Raw genomic sequence first — 19,655 nt, forward strand, 5'->3', positions numbered from 1 at the left:
ATATTTTGGAGCAGAGGGCTCTGGCTGAAGCCACTTCTTCAGTGACTGAGTTCCAAGAAAAGATTTATTCTTTCCCCTATCTTTCCTTCTATTATAACACTCATGGTGATGTAAAATGTGTCTCCTTTAGCCTTTGGGAGAGCCCTGACGAGAACTGTGTCCTCTTTATTCTTTGGGGGGAGGAGTTGGAAAGGAATCTTTGGGGGGAGGGTGTTCCTGAGTCTCAAACCTTGGAAGGAGCACACCTTTCCCAGACAACATCCTTCCCATGATAAATAATCTCATTCAATTGGAAATTACAGCCCAGGGCATAATCAATGACCTGTATTGAGTGGCTCCAACTGCTCTCCAGCTCCAGGCCAACACTGGCCTAATATAACCATGGGTTTGTCAACTCATCTTTGCAGAACTCCTTACAGGACCCTGCCCACTAAGAAAGCTGTCTTCTTAGTGTAAATAAATCCCCTTTTGCCAAAAAACTTCAGGTTTGCGAATTCTTTCACAAGGAATCTGTGACAGACCTGAGGGGATCTCTTCCCTCAATTCTCCTTCTTCATCAATAGTAAAACATGCACCACTTGCTTCTTTACCCAAACATTTTTGGCAACATGAATTCTGCCTTAACTGTAAAGAGGCCATGGACTAGTTAAAAAGAAATCTAAACTTAAATTAGGTGGAGAACCAAGTCTCTGTTTAGATTTTAGAAATCTTCTTAATGAAAGTCACTCAGCTACTAACTTTTCACTTAATATAAACTTTATAAAGCAGCAGAGGAGAGGAACACATGGATCTGAGAGATCTTTATTTCTTTGGGGCTCAGAAAGAGCTAATAGTTATTTAGGCCATAGATGTTTAAATTTTCAAAGGAAGTTATCTGTTATCTATTAGGAACTGTATCCTTGATGGCATTACTTACAAACACTGGTGTTAACTTGTATTAGGAGTGATAACATCTTCTCCTCATGCAAATTAAGTTCACTTCCCCCTAGAACACATTGAGACATTCCTCAAGACTTGGTGGAGGGAACTAGGACTATAGCCATCACTTACTCATCACCTGAATACAACGTGGCTACAGGAATGCCAGGTGACCTCTAATGATTAGCTGACAAGTAATTTTTTTAGCTGAATCAACTTCAGGTATTTTCAGTTCCTAATTTTGTTGAGTATATTTCTCCCATTATGACTAAGTAAATCTTTTTGTTAGCTATAATTTTTCTATGAATTCTCATTTCCCTCTTCCCTCCCCATCCCAAATAGTAATTTTATACTATAAGTATTGGCTTAGTCAAGTGCAGTCTAGGATAATTGGCTTAGTCTTATCAGAATGGGAAATTGTTTGTCCTTCATTCTTCAAGAGAATCAATGATATCAGCAGAGTGACGTCTTAATTTGAAAGTGAATTGGATTTAACTGAGGCAGAGACTCATTTAAAAGTCATCAGTCACTCTCTTTTCTAGAGTTATGGAATCCAGTGGCAAGACAGAGGTCAGGACAACTAGCAATGGCCCCTGATGCAATGGGAGAGCTTGATCTTTTTAAGCTAATGTCTTTCCCATGTCTCAGTATATCTGAGATAATACCCATTCAGTGGCTAAATTCTAGCTAAGAATTGAGGTAAAAGATGGCCTTTTGTCTTCACAAAAGAATCAACCAAGAAGGGAAATGACTCTCAGAGTTTCTCAAGAATGGATTGGCAGCCCAGGGAAGGGTGAACCTGGGTTGGCCTTCATAATTTAGTGATACTTTGAGTATGGGGACTCCTTACTTTCAAGGAGGCCTCATTGCTAGGAGATTTAAGAGTAAACTGCTTATGGTCATCCAGAAAGAAGAGAAAAAGAGTAAATATATTCTGTGTTACTAAGAAGTAGACCCTGAGTCAAAATGAGTTCATGATTTAGACATAAAGGGTGATACATAAGCAAATTAGGAGAACAAGGAATAGTCTACTTCTCAGATCTGTAGAAAAGGAAGAGATTTATGGCCAAAGAAGAACTAGGGAACATTATAAAATACAAAATGGATTACTGTGATTAAATTAAATTTAAAAGTTTTTGCATGAACAAAACCAATGCAGCCAAGATTAGAAAGGAAGCAGAAAGCTGGGGGGAAATTTTATAGTCAGCATTGCTGATAAAGGCCTCATTTCTAAACTATATGGAGAATTGACTCAAATTTGTAAGAGTACATGTCCTTGCACAATTAATAAATGGTCAAAGGATGTGAATAATTTTCAAATGAAGAAATTAAAACCATTTTTAGTCAAATGCTCTAAATCACTAGGGATTAGAGAAATGCAAATTAAAACAATTATGAAGTAGCCCTTCACACCTCTCAGATTAGTTAAAATGACAAGAAAAGATAATGATAAATGTTAGGAAATGTGGGAAAATTGGGACACTAATGCATTGTTGGTGGAGTTGTGAACTAATCCAACTATTCTAGAGATCAATTTGGAACTCTGTCCAAAGAGCTATAAAACTGTGCATACCCTTTGATCCAGGAGTATCACTACTGGGTCTGTAACTCAAATAGATCATAAAAGAGGGGAAAAGACCCACATGTGAAAAAAAAAGATTGTAGCAGCCCTTTTTATAGTATCAAGGAACTAGAAATTGAATGGATACTCATCAGTTGGGGAATGGCTAGATAAGTTATGGTATATGAATGTAATGGAATATTATTGTTCTATAAGAAATGAGGAACAAGCTGATTTCAGAAAAGCCTAGAAAGACTTACATAAACTGATGCTAAGTGAAGTCAAGTGGTTTTCAGAACCAAGAGAACATTGTACACAGCAACAAGAAGATAGTATGATAACCAAACTATGATGAATTTTGTTCTTTTCAAATAAGGTGATTCAAGGCAATTTCAAACACTTGTGATGAAAAGAGCCATCTGCATCCAAAGAGAGAACTATGGAGATTGAATGTGTTTCCAAAGTATGGTATTCTCACCTTTTTTTTTTTTGGTTATTCACCTCCTTTTGATCTGATTTTTCTTGTGCAGCATGATGAATATATAAATATGTTTAGAAGAATTGCACATGTTTAGTCTATATTGGATTACTGTCTAGGGGAGGAAGTGGGGAGAGGGAGAAAAATTTCAAACAATGTTTTACAAAGGTGAATATTGAAGACTCCCTTTGAATGTATTTGGAAAAAAAATACTATTTTTTAAGAAAAAGAACTAGACCTTGAAATAGTTATAACAAACTGTGTTTTAGACCCTCCAGCTTTGTTGAACCTTCTAGTCTGGTTACTTAAATCTCCTTTAAGTTCTACAAAAGGAGTCTCTTTAGGTCTCACTTTACCTACCAAGATTCCTAGAAAGACTGAATTCTGGTAGGATGGACAAAATATTCCCCTTATCAGAAAAGGATAAATTCAGAAGAACTAGTTGTGTTCAGACCTTGTTGGAATTCATAGTCATATCATCCAATATGCCTATTGGAAGATATTCTGGAAAAAAAAAAAAGACTCCTCTAACTTTAAGGAAGTCATATTTGTGTAAATTTGTTGGTTTTCAGTAATTTTGGTGAAATGACAGTGCAGCTGAACTAGCAGTCCTTAGTCCTATATTTATATGTGGACATAGCCATTGAGTTTTAACCCTAGAGATCCCAACAATGTTATAATACAAATCAAATCAGATACCTGGGATTTTAGAATTATCTGAAAACTGCTAAAGAAACTTTTATTTTTGTTTATTTTAATTTGGATTTTTGTTATTTTTTGGTTCAAGCCAGTCTTTGGGGAATGCTCTTGAAATGACAATGATAAATTCTTCTCTGGAGCACTGATACATTTCTGGAAATGAGAGTGTGAACAGAAATACCAATTCCACCTAATTTAAATAGCTAAGGATAAACTGGAGTGCTGCTTCAGTATAAACAGTTTCCATTCTCATCCCTGAATTGTAAATTTTGAGCCCAGGTTGGTCGTTCCTAAGCATCACTAAGAAAAGAGGCTGAAATAGTCTCAGTTTTTCTCTCCCATGAAAGTGCTTGTTAATAAACCAGCTCTCAGTGTAACTCCACATCCTAATACATTTGCAGTAGAATAACTTTACTTTTAGAAATCACTAAGGTGCATTCAATTTTATCTTCTATATTACTTGAAATGAATTCAGCTTGCTTCTAGTATTAGATTTCCTGCTAATACTTCAGCCAGTTAGGTTTTCTGGGAAGAAAAATTATTTCATTGCTGTAGAAAATTGTTGAGGAAATTCCTTCTATCAGTGCAGGTCACAATGCAGTTTCCTACAGTCTTGAGAATCAGCTAGAGCACTGAGAATTTAAGTGACTTGCTTTGGGTGACACAAAAAATATGTATCAGAAGCATGATTTAAACCCAGGTCATTTTGGTTGGCTGTCCATCCACTATACCATACTTCCCTTATTTCAAATCCATATTTAAAAGTACTTCCTTCCTGCCCCCCCCTCCAATATTTTGGATTGTTTAACTCATTAACAATCATTTTTTAAAAAAATATGCCAAACTTATCTGTTCCTCCAAGTATGTCTCATTCCTTTCAGAGCTTATTCTCTTTAATCAAACACATTCTATCCCAGAAATAATGATTAATGTATTAGTCCTCTCAATAATACACATACAATGCAATACAATATCGTTCTCTCTGGAGGCAATAAAAATTCAAAGAAAAGAAAGGCTTAAAGTCCTGCAACAAGTCAATGAAGGTAATATTTATTGTTGAGAATGCCCTTTTGACAATAGTCTGCCTATTTGAATACCATAATCCTGTACAGGGGATATCTCTAGAAGGAGATAACTTTCCCTGTCCTCTTCCACACTCTATAACACAGGTAACAAAAAGACTACAAGTGAAACTTTGGCCTGATATTGTTAAATCTCTATAACTCCTTTGGAGAGGTAACTAAAGAATTAGATGTAGTGCTGGTGTCAATCCTACCTATTCTATGGATGGCCACTGCTATGCTTCTTCCAGGAGACTTCATGTTGTCTCTCAGGCAATGGTTTCAAGTGTCTGTCAATCACAGCATTTTCTTTTCCATTGGTAGAGGAAATTACCTCAACATCTTTTCTGCAACTTATCATCTTAGAGTTATCCAGAGCCTGGCTTCTTAAACTGTGAGTTGTGACCCCATATGGGATCATGTAACTGAATGCAGGGGTTGTGAGATTATGATTTATTATCAGTAAATGTTCAAAATTTATACATATTTTATATACCTATATACCTGGGCTCATGTAAAAATTTCTTGGGTGAGAAAGGGTTGTAAATGGAAAAAGTTTAAGAAGTCCTGATTTAGAAAAAATTAGGCATTGGAGCAGCTAGATGTCACAATGACATAGTACCTGGAGTCAGGAAGACAAGTTCAAATCCAGCCTAACACATTTACTAGCTGTATGATCCTGGGAAAACCATTTAATTTCTGTTTATGTATGTTTTTTTCAATGGGGATAAATGGGGATTAAATATAATGAAGATAAAATGGGGATAAAAATAGCACCTATTTTCCAGAGTTATGTGTATAGTACAATTTTTTTCTAATCATCTTCTACATTAGCATGTAAGCTCCCTGAGGGCAGGATCATGTTTTTATCCATCTTTGTATTCCAGTGCTTTGTATCCCACAGCACTTGATACATATTAAGTACTTAATAATGTTGTTTGACTTATTACCAGTATATTAGACAACTTTCTAAAACTATAAGTTAAGAGACAGGTTGCTGCTTAACTCTGAAGGGAATTTCCACCTTGGATATTCCCCTTGATCCTGCTGATTCCTAAATCTGAACTTTAGATTTAAATTTAGAATTCATTCAAAAACATAAAATACTTATTAAAAATGTATCATCTCAGAAGAAGGACCAGAGTCCTATTCTATCTATGGAAGTCATTTATATGAATTTCATGGCTAATGATGGGTGCTAGTTGGTGGAGATAGCGGGATAATCAGGAAGTAGGAATATACAGACCAATTAAGGAGACTGGAAAAATCTGCACACCATTATTAATTCCCAGCATAATTCATTTATGCCAAGGATTTGAGAAAAAAAAAATTGAAGAACCAGAGACTACTGGGATAGAAGGTCTCCTCCATTTGCAGACAAAGAAAACAGGAATCATAGTGAAGAAATAATTTAACAGAAAAACATAAACTTTGAAAGTTCACAAGACACACTTAATGTCTCCTTTTTTCATTCAAGGGGCCTTTTTTTGTGGTTGGGGTGACAGGGACAGTAGGACAAAGAGGCTTGTCAAAATAATGAAAAAGAGGGAACGGGTGTGAGAGAAGGGATGTCATTTCAAGAAATAACATCTTTAATATTCATCCCTGAACATGAGATCTGTTCTCCCCAGGGTCTTGGAGCATCCTGGATTCACATGGGCTGGGGGGATTCCTCCTGATCAAGAGCAGCTGCTCCTTCCTTCTTTCTTTCATCTTTCTTGGATGGTGATGGTGTGAATTGTACCTCAAATCCACAAAATCACAAACAACCTTCCATTTACTCCATGCTATAGGAGTCTAAGACAGCAAGATTATGTCTAGTGGGAGGAAGAGGACACTTCCCATCCAGTTTTGTAGCTAATATAATGACAAAAACCAGCCTGCTGAGATGGGAATAGAAAATGACACGGGCCTTCAGTGAGTTGTCATTTGCAGCATGATACTGAGAAATTATAGTCAATCTTTTTCTTACTCTGTCTACTTGACATTTTGTCTTCCTTTTAGGTTGGCATAAGGGACAATGCCTGTATGCCTCTGCAATAACAAACAAGGGAGTAAGCCTGTAGTATGCTTTTGTGCTTCCTATTTTTTGCGCTTTTTTCCAGGTCTTTTCAGCTGTCTACATTTGGTTTACAGTGAGGGATGTCAGACATTGAGACACAAAAACATACAAGTCACTGAGTAGGAGAGAACTTGAGAGAGAATTTAGTCTGTTGTCCCCTATGATTCACTAGTCATTCTAAGGATTGCTTCATTAAATAGGGTAGTTTCTGCACCTCACAAATTTCTAAATTATGCCTTTGGAATATATCCTCTGGCATCAACAAGGTGCTATATGATCTATAGGACTATGAATTTGTCTGATGCTTCAGTTCCTTAGTCTCTCTCACTCTAGTCATTATTTTAGGTAAATGTTGCTTTTTAAAATGCCACATGATAATCCTATCCCCTCAGCTGGATCTTAATTCTGTCTGTCATCAGACTATGCCAGTTCCTAATTTTTTTTTTTTTACATCACAGAACATTTTTGTTCTGCTGTTTGTTTAATTTCAGTGAAGGTGGTTTGGGCCTTTTCTTTGATTGTATCCAAGTCTATGTTCTGGAGGTTTTGCAGATGTCCAAGGATGGAATCCTTTTCTTCTTCTTCTTCTTGATCTTCATTCACCATTTTCCGAAGATCTTCAGGCAAATCCACATCATCTCCAGCCATCTGTATTTGATTCTCATCCATTTCACTCTAGATGAAGAAAATAAATATTCAATATTCAATGAAAAAACACTATTTGGTCTTCTGTTATTAAATAATATTTTCTGCATTAAAAACAAACCTCGGTTAGAGTAGCAAAGTTATCACTCTTTTTCTCTCTCTTTCTCTGTGTGTATGTTTTTCTCTCTGTCTCTCTCTGTCTCTCTGTGCCTCTGTCTTTGTCTCTGTCTCTGTCTCTGTCTCTGTTTCTGTTTCTCTTTGTCCCACTTGTCTCTCCCCCATATCTGTATATCTATCTATCCTGGATAGAAAGATACATATATCTACTTGCTCTTTGTCTCAGTCCTGTGATTTCATTATTATAAGGAACTCCTGCTCTATGGAAAATTCCTTCTGTGAAAGTAAAATAACAAGACTTTTATAACTTTTAAAGTTAAAGGAATTTCTGGGGCACTAAAAAGTTAAGTGAGTTGACATTGGTGACATAGCTAATACATGTCAGAATTAGGACTTGGACCCAGCTTTTCTGATTCTGAGGTTGGCCTTTGCCACTATCTTATGCTACCTCTCTATAAAGCTATATCATATTACAAAAGAAGCCACTTTTCCTAACCATACACAAAGTAGAAAGGGCAAGTAGGTGGTTCAATGGATAAAGTGGTAGCCCTGGAATCAGAAAGACCTGAATTCAATCCAGACTCAGACATTTACTAGCTGCATGACCCTGGGCAAGTCACTTGTTTGTTTTCTCAGTTACTTTATCTGTAAAATGAGAGGGAGAAGAAAAAGACAAATCAGGCCAGTATTTTTGCCAAGAAAACCCCAAATGTGGCCTTAGAGAGTTGAACACAACAGAAATGACGAGACAAGTCTATAGTATATAGTTAGAACTGGTGGGTTATGTGAGTTTATTTCCAAGTAACAAGAACACTTTTTTCCAAAAGAACACTCTGCTTGATCCCAGCTGGTTTAAATCCCGGTAATAAAGGATAATTCCTTCCATTCTGCAATTAGAAATCTAAGGCTTAATTTGAAAATCCCTCTAGGAGTGGTAATTGCCTTGCCTTTGATTCACACTAAGATATTAATGACTACTATTATAACTTGTTAAAGGTAGATTTTCAAAGAAGGATGGCACTGAGTGTTTTAGGTAGGGAAGGAACAATAAAAAAAAATGAAATAGTGGGAAGGAGGGAATATGGCAGGGAGAAAGGGCAGATACTTTGCCAATTTTGTAATTTGTTTAGCACCAGCTCTGAAAATTATAAAGATAATGCAGCTTTGACAAAGTAATTTTTCTTCAGACAATTGAAGTGTCTAGAAAAAAAGAGAGGTGATCATTTCACCATACTTGGTCCTGACAAAACCACGTCTGGTTCTGTCTATCTAGTTCTGTGTACTATATTTTTGGGAGACATTGATGATAATAGATAACATATATGTAGTTTTTTAAGGTTGCCAAGCATTTATTTTTATTTATAGTGTTTTGTCTCATTTGACTTATCACAATTATGTGAGATTAGAACTGTTAATATTCTTATTTTATGAGGAAGCTGCATTCATTGGTAAATTAAGTGACTTGCCCAGGTCACACAGCTAGTAAGTATCTAAAGCAGGATTTGAACCTAGGTGACAAGCTGCAGAACACTAACCAGTGTGGTTAGAGTCTTCAAAAACAAAGGTGTGAGACTTATTAGTCACAGGTATAATGTGACCATAACACTCTTGAGTGCAGCCTGAATCAGATTGAAATGGAATTGGGAAATATTTAACCAACTAGATAAAAATACAACAGAACATAGCTATATTTGTAGTTTTCAAAGTCAATAAGAAGCTCCCTGGGATCCATATGTATATATATTTTAGTGACCCCCATTTCTATTTCAGATGAACACCCTTGCTTTAGAGCATGATGGATGATGACTGGTTGAAGCAGCTGGTGATAGTCAGCCTGGCAAAGACTTAGCCAGGTGGCAGGATAGCTGTCTTGAAGTATTTAAAGGGCTGTCACATGGAAGAGGGATTAGTCTTATTCTCCTTGGCCCTACAGGGCACTACTGGAAAAAGTGGGTGGGAGTTTTAAAGAGACACACTTGATGTCAGGAAAAACATACCAAGAATTAGAGTTATCCATAAGTAGGATGAGTTGCCAGGGTTTGCAAAGGAAGACTGGATGACTAATTTTTGATGTGTTGTTAGAAAGCATTCTTAGTTTGGTATTAATTGGACTACATCACTCTTGAGGTCACTCCCAACTCTGAGATTGTGGTTCTTTGTCAAGAAATACCTTCAAGCTATCAGCCAAAATTGTTGTGGCTTTGGGAAAATATGAGCCTTGATTGATTTACAACATTGTTCTGGGGATAAATGTATGGGCAGCTGGGTGGTACTATGGGCAGCCAGGTGGCAAATGCACAAAATGCCAGGCCTGAATACAGAAAGACATCTTCCTAAGTTCAAATCTGGCCTCAGACATTTACTGTGTGATCCTGGGCAAGTCACTTAATCCTGTTCACCTCAGTTTCCTTATCTATAAAATGAGCTGGAGAAGAAAATGGCAAGCCATTCCACTGTCTTTGCCAAGAAAACTCCAAATGGGATCATAAAGAGTTAAACACAATTGAAAAATGACTGAAAAAATAATTTTGGGAATTAGACTTCCAGTAAGAGGGGAGTACATTTTGATTAGATGGTGAAAAGAAATATCTTCATTTTCTGACAGTGTGAAGAGTGACTGTCCCCATCCTCATTTATAAAATGAGTCAATGAGTTCTTAGTAAATTAGTAAATGAATTCTAACCCAGTGTGGTACAGGGAAGAGAGAGGTAACTGAGTTAGACACACCTGAATTTATTCCCACCTTTGACATTACTAGGTTTGATGATGAGCGAGTCATTTGCACTGTTTGTAAAATTATTACAATAATACCTGAAGTATTCTCACATGAGAGAATCTATGCACTTGGGGAAACTTAAAGTGTTATATATAATGGTTCTGTGACTTACCAATTAAAAACTACATTTGGACCCAGAAAAATCAAGGTTCAAATCCTTGTTCTTCTATATGCTATTTGTTCACCCTGAGGTAAACCATTTCCTCTCTGTGTTTCTCAATGATTTATTTTGTTTGTGAAACAATTGAAATTATGTGACTTTCTTAAGGTCACACAGCTAGAAAGTGAAAGAAGGAATTCAGATGAGGCTAGATTTGAACTCAGGTCCTCCTGGTTTCAGAGCTGGTGCTCTATCCACTGTACCATCTAACTACCTTATCTAAATGATTTCTAATGTCCCCAAAGACAACTAGGTGGCACCACAGTGCACAGAAAACTGGACTTCTTCCTGAGTTCAAATCTGGTTTTAGCTATTTTCTGACTCACACTTAGTTTGTTGGAAATGGCAAACTAGTCCTGTATTTTTGCTTGGAAGACCTCAAATGGGGTCACTTGAAAAACTGAAAACAACAATATCCCTTTAAGCTTGAAATTCTATGAAACTTTTAACAACAGTAGATCTTTTAAGGGGGATATAAAGGAATGATCAGCCACATGCTTCCCTCAAGCAGTTTATGTTTCTCCTGGTTTAGCATGCAAACTCAAAAATAGTGACTCCAGAAAAATACTGGAACAAGATTTCCTATTATAAGGGTAAGAACAGTTGCTTTGAGAAAGAGAAAGGTGAATGATGGAAAAAGAAGTTCAGAAGGCTCTGTTCCCAGGGGAGCTCTAAGAAACAATTCAATTAAAAACAATGAAATTAAATTAAATGAAATCTGCCTTGGGAAAAGAGAGACATGAAATAATAACAGTGTCATAACAAATGTTACTCTGGCCCAGGCCAAGATTTTTTGACCCTCTAAATGCTTAAAAGATTAATTAGTTCTTCATCAAACTGTTGTGAGGATTAATTGGCTAATCCTCACAATAGCCCAAGCTAGGCTCCTAGCCAATCTTCCATTTTAAAAATGTATTTATGTCTTTATTACTTTATTACTAGTGGCTTTCCTATGAGCTCATGAGCCTCTGGGTATTTTTTTTTTCATTAAGTATAGAAAAAGATGTTTTTTGCTGATGTGTTTTATAGGCCAAGTATGTACTGAGCATGTTCTTACCCTTAAACCCTCTCGAAATTGGGGTGTTTTCAACCCTAAGTAAGAAAAAATAAAGCAATTGCAAAAATGACTTATGATGTGTTTCTGAAATTGGCAATAACAGAGTATTGCTCAAAAAAAGCAATACAGATTCCAACACAATGTCTCCTGTGTCTTCAGTGTCAGGAGTGGTGTCCAGTGATAACTGAGTCTGTTCAAAGGCTTCAAATGCATTCTTTGCTTCTTAGATTTTATTTTCTTCTAGTTCATAGCAGATTAAATTATAAATGCTTGTTAGTTTATTGATTAATTTTGCCACACTTTTTTTCCTGAGAGAACTTTAGTATCTATTTTCTTTCAATAATCCTCTTCACTCACCAACCTCTCTAATCACTTTGTTGTCATAAAACTTAAAATTGAACTTTGTCCATTACTTCATTCTTATTCCCATTAATGAAGGAATTGAGGATTTAAGAGTTAAAAATCACTGACCTAAGGCTATTTTTTCCAAAGATTAATATTAATATGGAATACAGGGAGAATGTGCAAGTCAAACAATGGGACTTAACATATTATTAGATATAGGAGGTGAAGGAGAGGAAGGAATCAAAGTTGAGCCAAAAATTTTGAGCTTGAGTGATTAGGACAACTATACTGACATGAAAAAAATATGGAGAAATTAGGGGAAGGAGAAGACTTAATAAGTCAGTTGGTCAATAAGCATTTATTGGTGGCTTGTCACTATGCTAAGCATTGGGGATAAATACAAAGAAGACAAAAGACTTGGTCTTGAGAAGCTCACAAGCTCATGGAGATGATACAGAAAAACAAGACATATATATACAAGCTCAATAAGAAATCATCAACAAAATGAAGGCTCTAGAATTAGATTAGTAAAGGCTTCCTGTAAAAGGTGGATTTTGGTGGGATTTGAAGAAAGCCAGGAGATATGAAGAGGGATAGTATTCCATTGATCGCATGTAAAAGCAGTGAAAATACCTAAAGTTAGGAGATGGAGTGGTTTGGTGCAAAGAGAACCAGGAGTTGGGTGACAGTGGATCCCAGAGTGCATGGAGCCAATGAGATAAGGTTACTGAATTATAAGAAGCTTTGAATAACAAGCAAAAGATTTTATATTTGATCTTAGAGGTGATAGGGAGCCACTAGACTTTACTAAGTCATGGGAAATTATATGACTATACTGTGCCTTAGAAAAATTACTTTGGTGACTGAGTGCAGAATGTATTAGAGTGGAATTTTGTCACAGGCAAACCAACCAGAGAGAAGATGGAATATATTTGGGACATGATGAGCCCCAAGGTGCTCCTGGAAAAACTAGGTGAAAATAGTCACCAGGCATTTGAAGATTTATTTATTTGGGAGGGAGAAAAGTAGAAAGTGGACAAGGAATTCAGAGGGCTTTTCCCCCAAAGGAGCTCTAAGAAACAATTAGATTGCAAAATAATGAAATGAAATCTGCCTTGGGAAAAGAAAAACATGAAATAACAACTGTTTTATAACTAATGTAATGGGGTGGGCCCAGGTTTTTTGACCTTCTAAATGCATAAGAGATTAATCGGTTCTTCATCAAACTGTTGTGATGATTAATTGACTAATCCTCACAATAACCCAATACAGGCTGCTAGCCAATCTCCCATTTTACTCGTTCTATTGGTTTTCCCACTAGTTCGTGAATCTTTTATTATGTGCCAATATGCCAGGTTCTGGTGATACTGAGACAGTGTGTGTGTGTGTGTGTGTGTGTGTGTGTGTGTGTGTGTGTGTGCGCGCTCACATATGTATGTAAGTGTAGGGGATCAAGGATGGGAGTTTCAGTGGGAGGAATCACAGGGGTGGTGGATGCAGCCAGGTGTCTGACCAATGCTCAGACAGCCAGGAAAGAATAGAAAGCAAGGGAAGAGAAAAAGATGCAAAAAGAGGCAGGTGGTTAAACAAGTTAAATATTACAGAAAGACTTATGTGGATGAGGATTAAGAAAGGTCCAATGGAGATAGCAATGAAAAACTCAATGGTGATTTGTCATCATTTGATTATGTGGTCAATTGAAAAGTGTTTCCCCAATAGTAAGCAAAAGACATGAATGGATAATTTATAATACAATTAATGAAAACTAATTATTATTGATGTTAGTAAAATTAATAATCATATCAAAAATTCCAAATTACTAATGCTGTAAATTAAAACAACTCTAAAATTTCACTTCACCACTGTTAAATTTACAAAGATAATAATTTAAAAACAATAATGTTGACAATGTCTTCTTTGAAGTGTCTTGGGATGAAGGAAATCATAAAAGAGGGAAAACGACCCACATGTGCAAAAATGTTTTTACTGCAGCTCTTTTTGTGGTAGTAAAGAATTTAAAAAGGAGTGGATATCCATCAATTGGGGAATGGCTGAACAACCTGTAACATGACGGTACTGGAATATTATTGTTCTATTAAAATGATGAAAAAGTTGATTATAGAAAGGCCTAGAAAGATTTGCATGAACTGATGCTGAGTGAAACAAGCAGAACTAGGAACACATTGTATATAGTAACAGCAAGAATGTGCTATGATGAACTATGAAAATCTTGGTTCTTAGTGGTTCAGGAATCCGAAGCATATAGATTGTTCAAAGTCATAGACTTTGGATAGAAAATGCCATCTGCATCCATAAAAAGATCTGAGACTGAATGTAAATCAACAGGTTTAGATTGTTAGGACTGTTAGTCCTATTCAATGAATTGACTCATACATACATACATACATACATATATATATGTATGTATGTATGTGTGTGTATTGTATTTATGTATGTGTATATGTATACATATATACATACATACGTATACACATGTATACACACTATGTTCACTTGCTTTTTTCTCTCTCCCATGGTTTTTCCCATTTGCTCTGATTTTTCTTTTCTAACATGATTCAAAAAGCAATGTATATTAAAAATAAACTTACTACAATAAAAAAGAAGGAAAGAAAAATAGACTTGGGTGTCATGGGCCAGAACGTAGAACTTGAAACAAGGATTCTTACAAGATGTTAAGTCAGTGGAATTGATAAAAGACAATGGTTATCTAGTTTAGGATGGTGATTAATAGTTCTCCAAGTTTAGTATGATTGATTTAATCTTACAATAATTAATGGTTTCCTAGTGATATAATGATTAGTTTACACTCATTGTAGAGCATATAAAGTGGGATACACTGCCAGACTCAGAAGACCTAGAGAAGAGAAGCCTATTAGAGGCAGGAGCTCAAGCTCTTGGAACCAAGGAGAGAGAGATTCATTTCCACCTTCATCAGCTTTGTGGTGCCTGGCCTGTCCTCCACTGAAACCTAGTCCCCTCTGAAGGCCATGAGAAAGCTAGCTGAGCACCAGGCAAAGGAGACAATAAAGACTTCCTGGCTATTCTTGTGGTGATTACTGAACTGAAATAAAGTCTGCCCCAAGACCTCTAGAAAACCAAAAAGAACATTACACTTGAGATGGAAAATACTATTATAAAAAAAAAAAGAAAAAATATTGGAATGGTGATAGGAAATCAAGAATACTAATACATTCTTGGTGGAACTGTGAATTGACCCAATCATTCAGGAAAACAATTTGGGATTAGGTGAGAAAATCATTTTAAGGTGGTAGGTAATTGAAACAATGTGTGTGTCCATTCATTTTGGAATGCTTACACTTACTGGGGTGTGTGGATATAGTGAAACACTATTGTATCATAAGATATTATTAATATGAGTTCAGAAAAAACATGGGAAGATTTGCATGAGCCAATTCAGAATTGAAGACCAAGAGAACAAGATACAACATGACTAAAATAGTGTAAATGAAAACAACATTGAAAGAAATTAGAATTCAGATTATACACAATCTCTAGTCTTGGTTTCCAGGAATTGATGGTGAAAACAACTCTCTCCTCTTGGTAAAAAAAAAAAAAAAAAAAAAAGGTGGATTTCAGGTTTAGATTGTTAGGACTGTCAGCCCTATTCAATGTATTGACTGATACATACATACATACATACATACATGTGTGTGTGTGTGTACATGTATTATGCTGAAGGAATTGGGATTAAGTGATTTGCCTAGGGGGTCACACAGGTAGGAAGTATTAAGTGTCTGAGGTCAGATTTGAATTCAGATTCTTCCTGACTTTAGGGCTGGCACTCTATCCATTACGCCACCTAGCTGTCCTCTTGACTGATATATATATATATATATATATATATATATATATATATATATATATGTATGTATTATATAATATTGATGTTGTTGTATATAATGATCTCCTGCTTCGTGTCATTTCACTTAGCATCAGTTCATGTAAGTCTCTCCAGGTCTCTCTCTAAAATCATCCTCCTGCTTGAATAGACAATTTTCAGATGATGAAATTGAAACTATTTCCACTCATATGAAAGAGTGTTCCAAATCACTATTGATCAGAGAAATGCAAATTAAGACAACTCTGAGGTATCATTACACACCTGTCAGATTGGCTAAGATGACAGGAAAAAATAATGAGGAAAGTTGGAGGGGATATGGGAAAACTGGGACACTGATGCATTGTTGGTGGAGTTTGTGAATGAATCAAACCATTCTGGAGAGCAGTCTGGAATTATGCTCAAAAAGTTATCAAACTGTGCATATCATTTAATCCATCAGTGTTACTACTGAGCATATATCCCAAAGAGATACTAAAGACGGGAAAGGGACCTGTATGAGCCAAAATGTTTGTGGCAGCCCTTTTTGTAGTGGCTAGAAAGTGGAAGATGAATGGATGTCCATCAATTGGAGAATGGTTGGGTAAATTATGGTATATGAAGGTTATGGAATATTATTGTTCTGTAAGAAATGACCAACAGGATTAATTCAGAGAGGCTTGAAGAGACTTGCATGAACTGATGCCGAGTGAAATGAGCAGAACCAGTAGATCATTATACACTTCAACAACAATACTGCAGGAGGACGTATTCTGATTGAAGTGGATATCTTCAACAAAGAGATGATCTAATTCAGTTCCAATTGATCAACAATGGACAGAATCAGCTACACCCAGAGAAAGAACACTGGGAAATGAATGTGGACTACTTGCATTTTTGTTTTTCTTCCCAGATTATTTTTACCTTCTGAATCCAATTCTTGTACAACAAGAGAACTGTATGGTTCTGCACACATATATTGTATCTAGGATATACTGTAACATATTTAACATGTATAAGACTGCCTGTCATCTAGGGGAGGGGTGGAGGGAGGGAAGGGAAAAGTCAGAACAGGAGTACAAGGGATAATGTTGTAAAAAATTACCCATGCATATGTTCTGTCAATAAAAAGTTATAATTTTAAAAAATTATTAGATGTACTATAAGAAAAAAAAAAGAAGACAGAAAGAATTTTTTTCCTGGGAGGTATGCACCTCAATAAAATTAAATTTTCTAAAAAAAATCATCCTCCTGATCATTTCTATAACATTCGAATACTATAACAATTCAGCCATTCTCCAACTGATGGGCATCTACTCAGTTTCCAGTTTCTTGCCACTATAAAAAGGGCTTCCACAATCATTTTTGTACATGTATGTCCCTTTCCCTTCTTTTAAGATCTCTTTGGGATACAAGCCCAGTAGAAACACTACTGAATCAAAGGATATACACAATTTGATAACTTTTTGAGCATTAATTCCAAATTGCTCTCTAGAATGGCTGGATCTGTTCATAGTTCCACCAACAATGTATTAGTGTCCCATTGACTGATATTTCTTAACTGATTTTTATTGTAACACAAAAGAGGTCTACATTTATGTGTGGATGTTACTGAGATATGACCATGGTATAAATAAAGATTTAATAAAACTTTAAAAATAAAATCAATAGTTACTTTAGAAAGAATAGATTCTCTGAAGGGATGGAGTCAGAAGCCAACCTGCAAGAGTCTTATTGACAAGGAAGTGGAAGGAAGATACAATAGTCCAAGCTTTTTTGGAGATTAGCTATACTATGGCAGAAACTAAGCATTGACACACACCTAATACCATATACCAAGATAAGGTCGAAATGGATTCACAATCTAAACACAAAAAATGACATTATCAACAAATTAGAAGAACATAGGATAGTTTACCTCTCAGATCTGTGGAAAAGGAAGGAATTTGTGACCAAAGAAGAACTAGAGATCATTATTGATCACAAAATAGATAATTTTGATTATATTAAGCTAAAAAGATTTTGTACAAACAAAACTAATGCAGACAAGATTAGAAGGGAAGCAATAGGACACTTGTCAGATTGGCTAGAATGACAGGGAAAGATAATGCAGAATGTTGGAGGGGATGTGGGAAAACAGGAACACTGATACATTGTTGGTGGAATCATGAATTCCACCTAGCCATTCTGGAGAATGATTTGGAACTATGCTCAAAAAGTTATCAAACTATGGGTACCCTTTGACCCAGCAGTGTTACTACTGGGCTTATATCCCAAAGAGATCTTAAAGAAGGGAAAGGGACCTGTATGTGCAAGAATGTTTGTGGCAGCCCTCTTTGTAGTGGCCAGAAACTGGAAACTGAGTGGATTTTCATCAATTGGAGAATGGCTGAATAAATTGTAGTATATGAATATTATGGAATATTATTATTCTGTAAGAAATGACCAACAAGATGATTTCAGAAAGGCCCGGAGAGACTTACGTGAACTGATGCTGAATGAAATGAGCAGGACCAGGAGATCATTGTATACTTCAACAACAATACTATATGATGATCAATTCTGATGGATGTGGCCATTTTCAACAATGAGATGAACCAAATCAGTTCCAATAGAGCAGTAATCAACTGAACCAGCTACACCCAGCAAAAAAAAACTCTAGGAGTTGACTATGAACCACTACATATAATTCCCAATCCCTCTATTTTTATCCACCTGCGTTTTTGATTTCCTTCATAGGCTAATTGTACACTATTTCAAAGTCCGATTCTTTTGGTACAGCAAAATAACTGTTTTGACATGTATACATATATTGTATTTACTTTAACATATGTAACATGTATTGGTCAACCTGCCATCTGGGGGAGAGGGATGGGGGGAAGGAGGGGAAAAATTGGAACAAAAGGCTTGGCAATTGTCAGTGTTGTAAAATTACCCATGAATATATCTGGTAAATAAAAACTATAATTAAAAAAAAAGGGAAACAGTAAACTGGGAAAACATTTGTACATTGTAAGATCCTGATAAAGACCTCATTTCTAAAATATATAGAAAATGAACTCAAATTTTTAAGAATTCAAGCCATTCTCCAATTGATAAATGGTCAAAGGATATGAGCAGATAATTTTCACATTTGTCTGTTGAACACATTGGAATACATTTGTCAAATGAACACATTTTCATTTTCTAGTCATATGAAATATTTCTAGTCATATAAAAAGGTGCTCTCAGTCACTATTGATCAGAGCATTGCAAATTAAGACAACTCTGAGATACCACTACACACTGTCAGATTGGCTAAGATGACAGGAAAAGATAATGATGGATGTTGGAGGGTATGTGGGAAAGCTGACACACTGATACATTGTTGGTGGAACTGTGAATGGTTGGATTTCTGGAGAGCCATTTGGAACCATTCTGAAGAGCAATTTGGAACTATGTTCAAAAAGTTATCAAACTGCAAACCCTTTAACCCAGCAGTGTTTCTACTAGGCTTATATCCCAAAGAGATCTTAAAGGAGGGAAAGGGACCCACATGTGCAAAAATGCTTGTGGCAGCCTTTTTTGTAGCGGCTAGAAACTGGAAACTGAATGGATGCCCATCAATTGGAGAATGGCTGAATAAATTATGGCATATGAATGTTATTGAATCTTATTATTCTGTAAGAAATGAACAACTGGTTGATTTCAGAGAAGCCTGAAGAGATTTACATGAACTGATGCTGAGTGAAATGAGCAGAACCAGGAGATCATTATACATGGCAATTATAAGACTATGTGATGATCAATTCTGATGGACATGTACCTCTTCAACAATGAGATGATTCAAACCAGTTCCAATTGTTCAGTGATGAAGAGAGACATATACACCCAGAGAGAGGACCATGGGAACTGAGTATGGACCATAACATAACATT

At 36.0% G+C, this 19,655-nt stretch overlaps 1 protein-coding gene across 1 annotated transcript in view; it reads right to left on the bottom strand.

Moving 5' to 3' along the window:
- Nucleotides 1-7,138: 7,138 nt before the first annotated feature.
- CPLX4 (complexin 4) overlaps nucleotides 7,139-19,655 on the bottom strand; it is a 42,917-nt gene continuing 30,400 nt past the window's right edge. Inside the window, exon 3 of the mRNA XM_074279467.1 lies at nucleotides 7,139-7,454. Within this exon, the coding sequence (XP_074135568.1) occupies nucleotides 7,227-7,454 (228 nt within the window). The 3' untranslated portion in view covers nucleotides 7,139-7,226. The remainder of the gene's footprint in view (nucleotides 7,455-19,655) is intronic.

Source organism: Sminthopsis crassicaudata, chromosome 1 (assembly GCF_048593235.1).
Source record: "Sminthopsis crassicaudata isolate SCR6 chromosome 1, ASM4859323v1, whole genome shotgun sequence".
Taxonomy (NCBI): domain Eukaryota; kingdom Metazoa; phylum Chordata; class Mammalia; order Dasyuromorphia; family Dasyuridae; genus Sminthopsis; species Sminthopsis crassicaudata.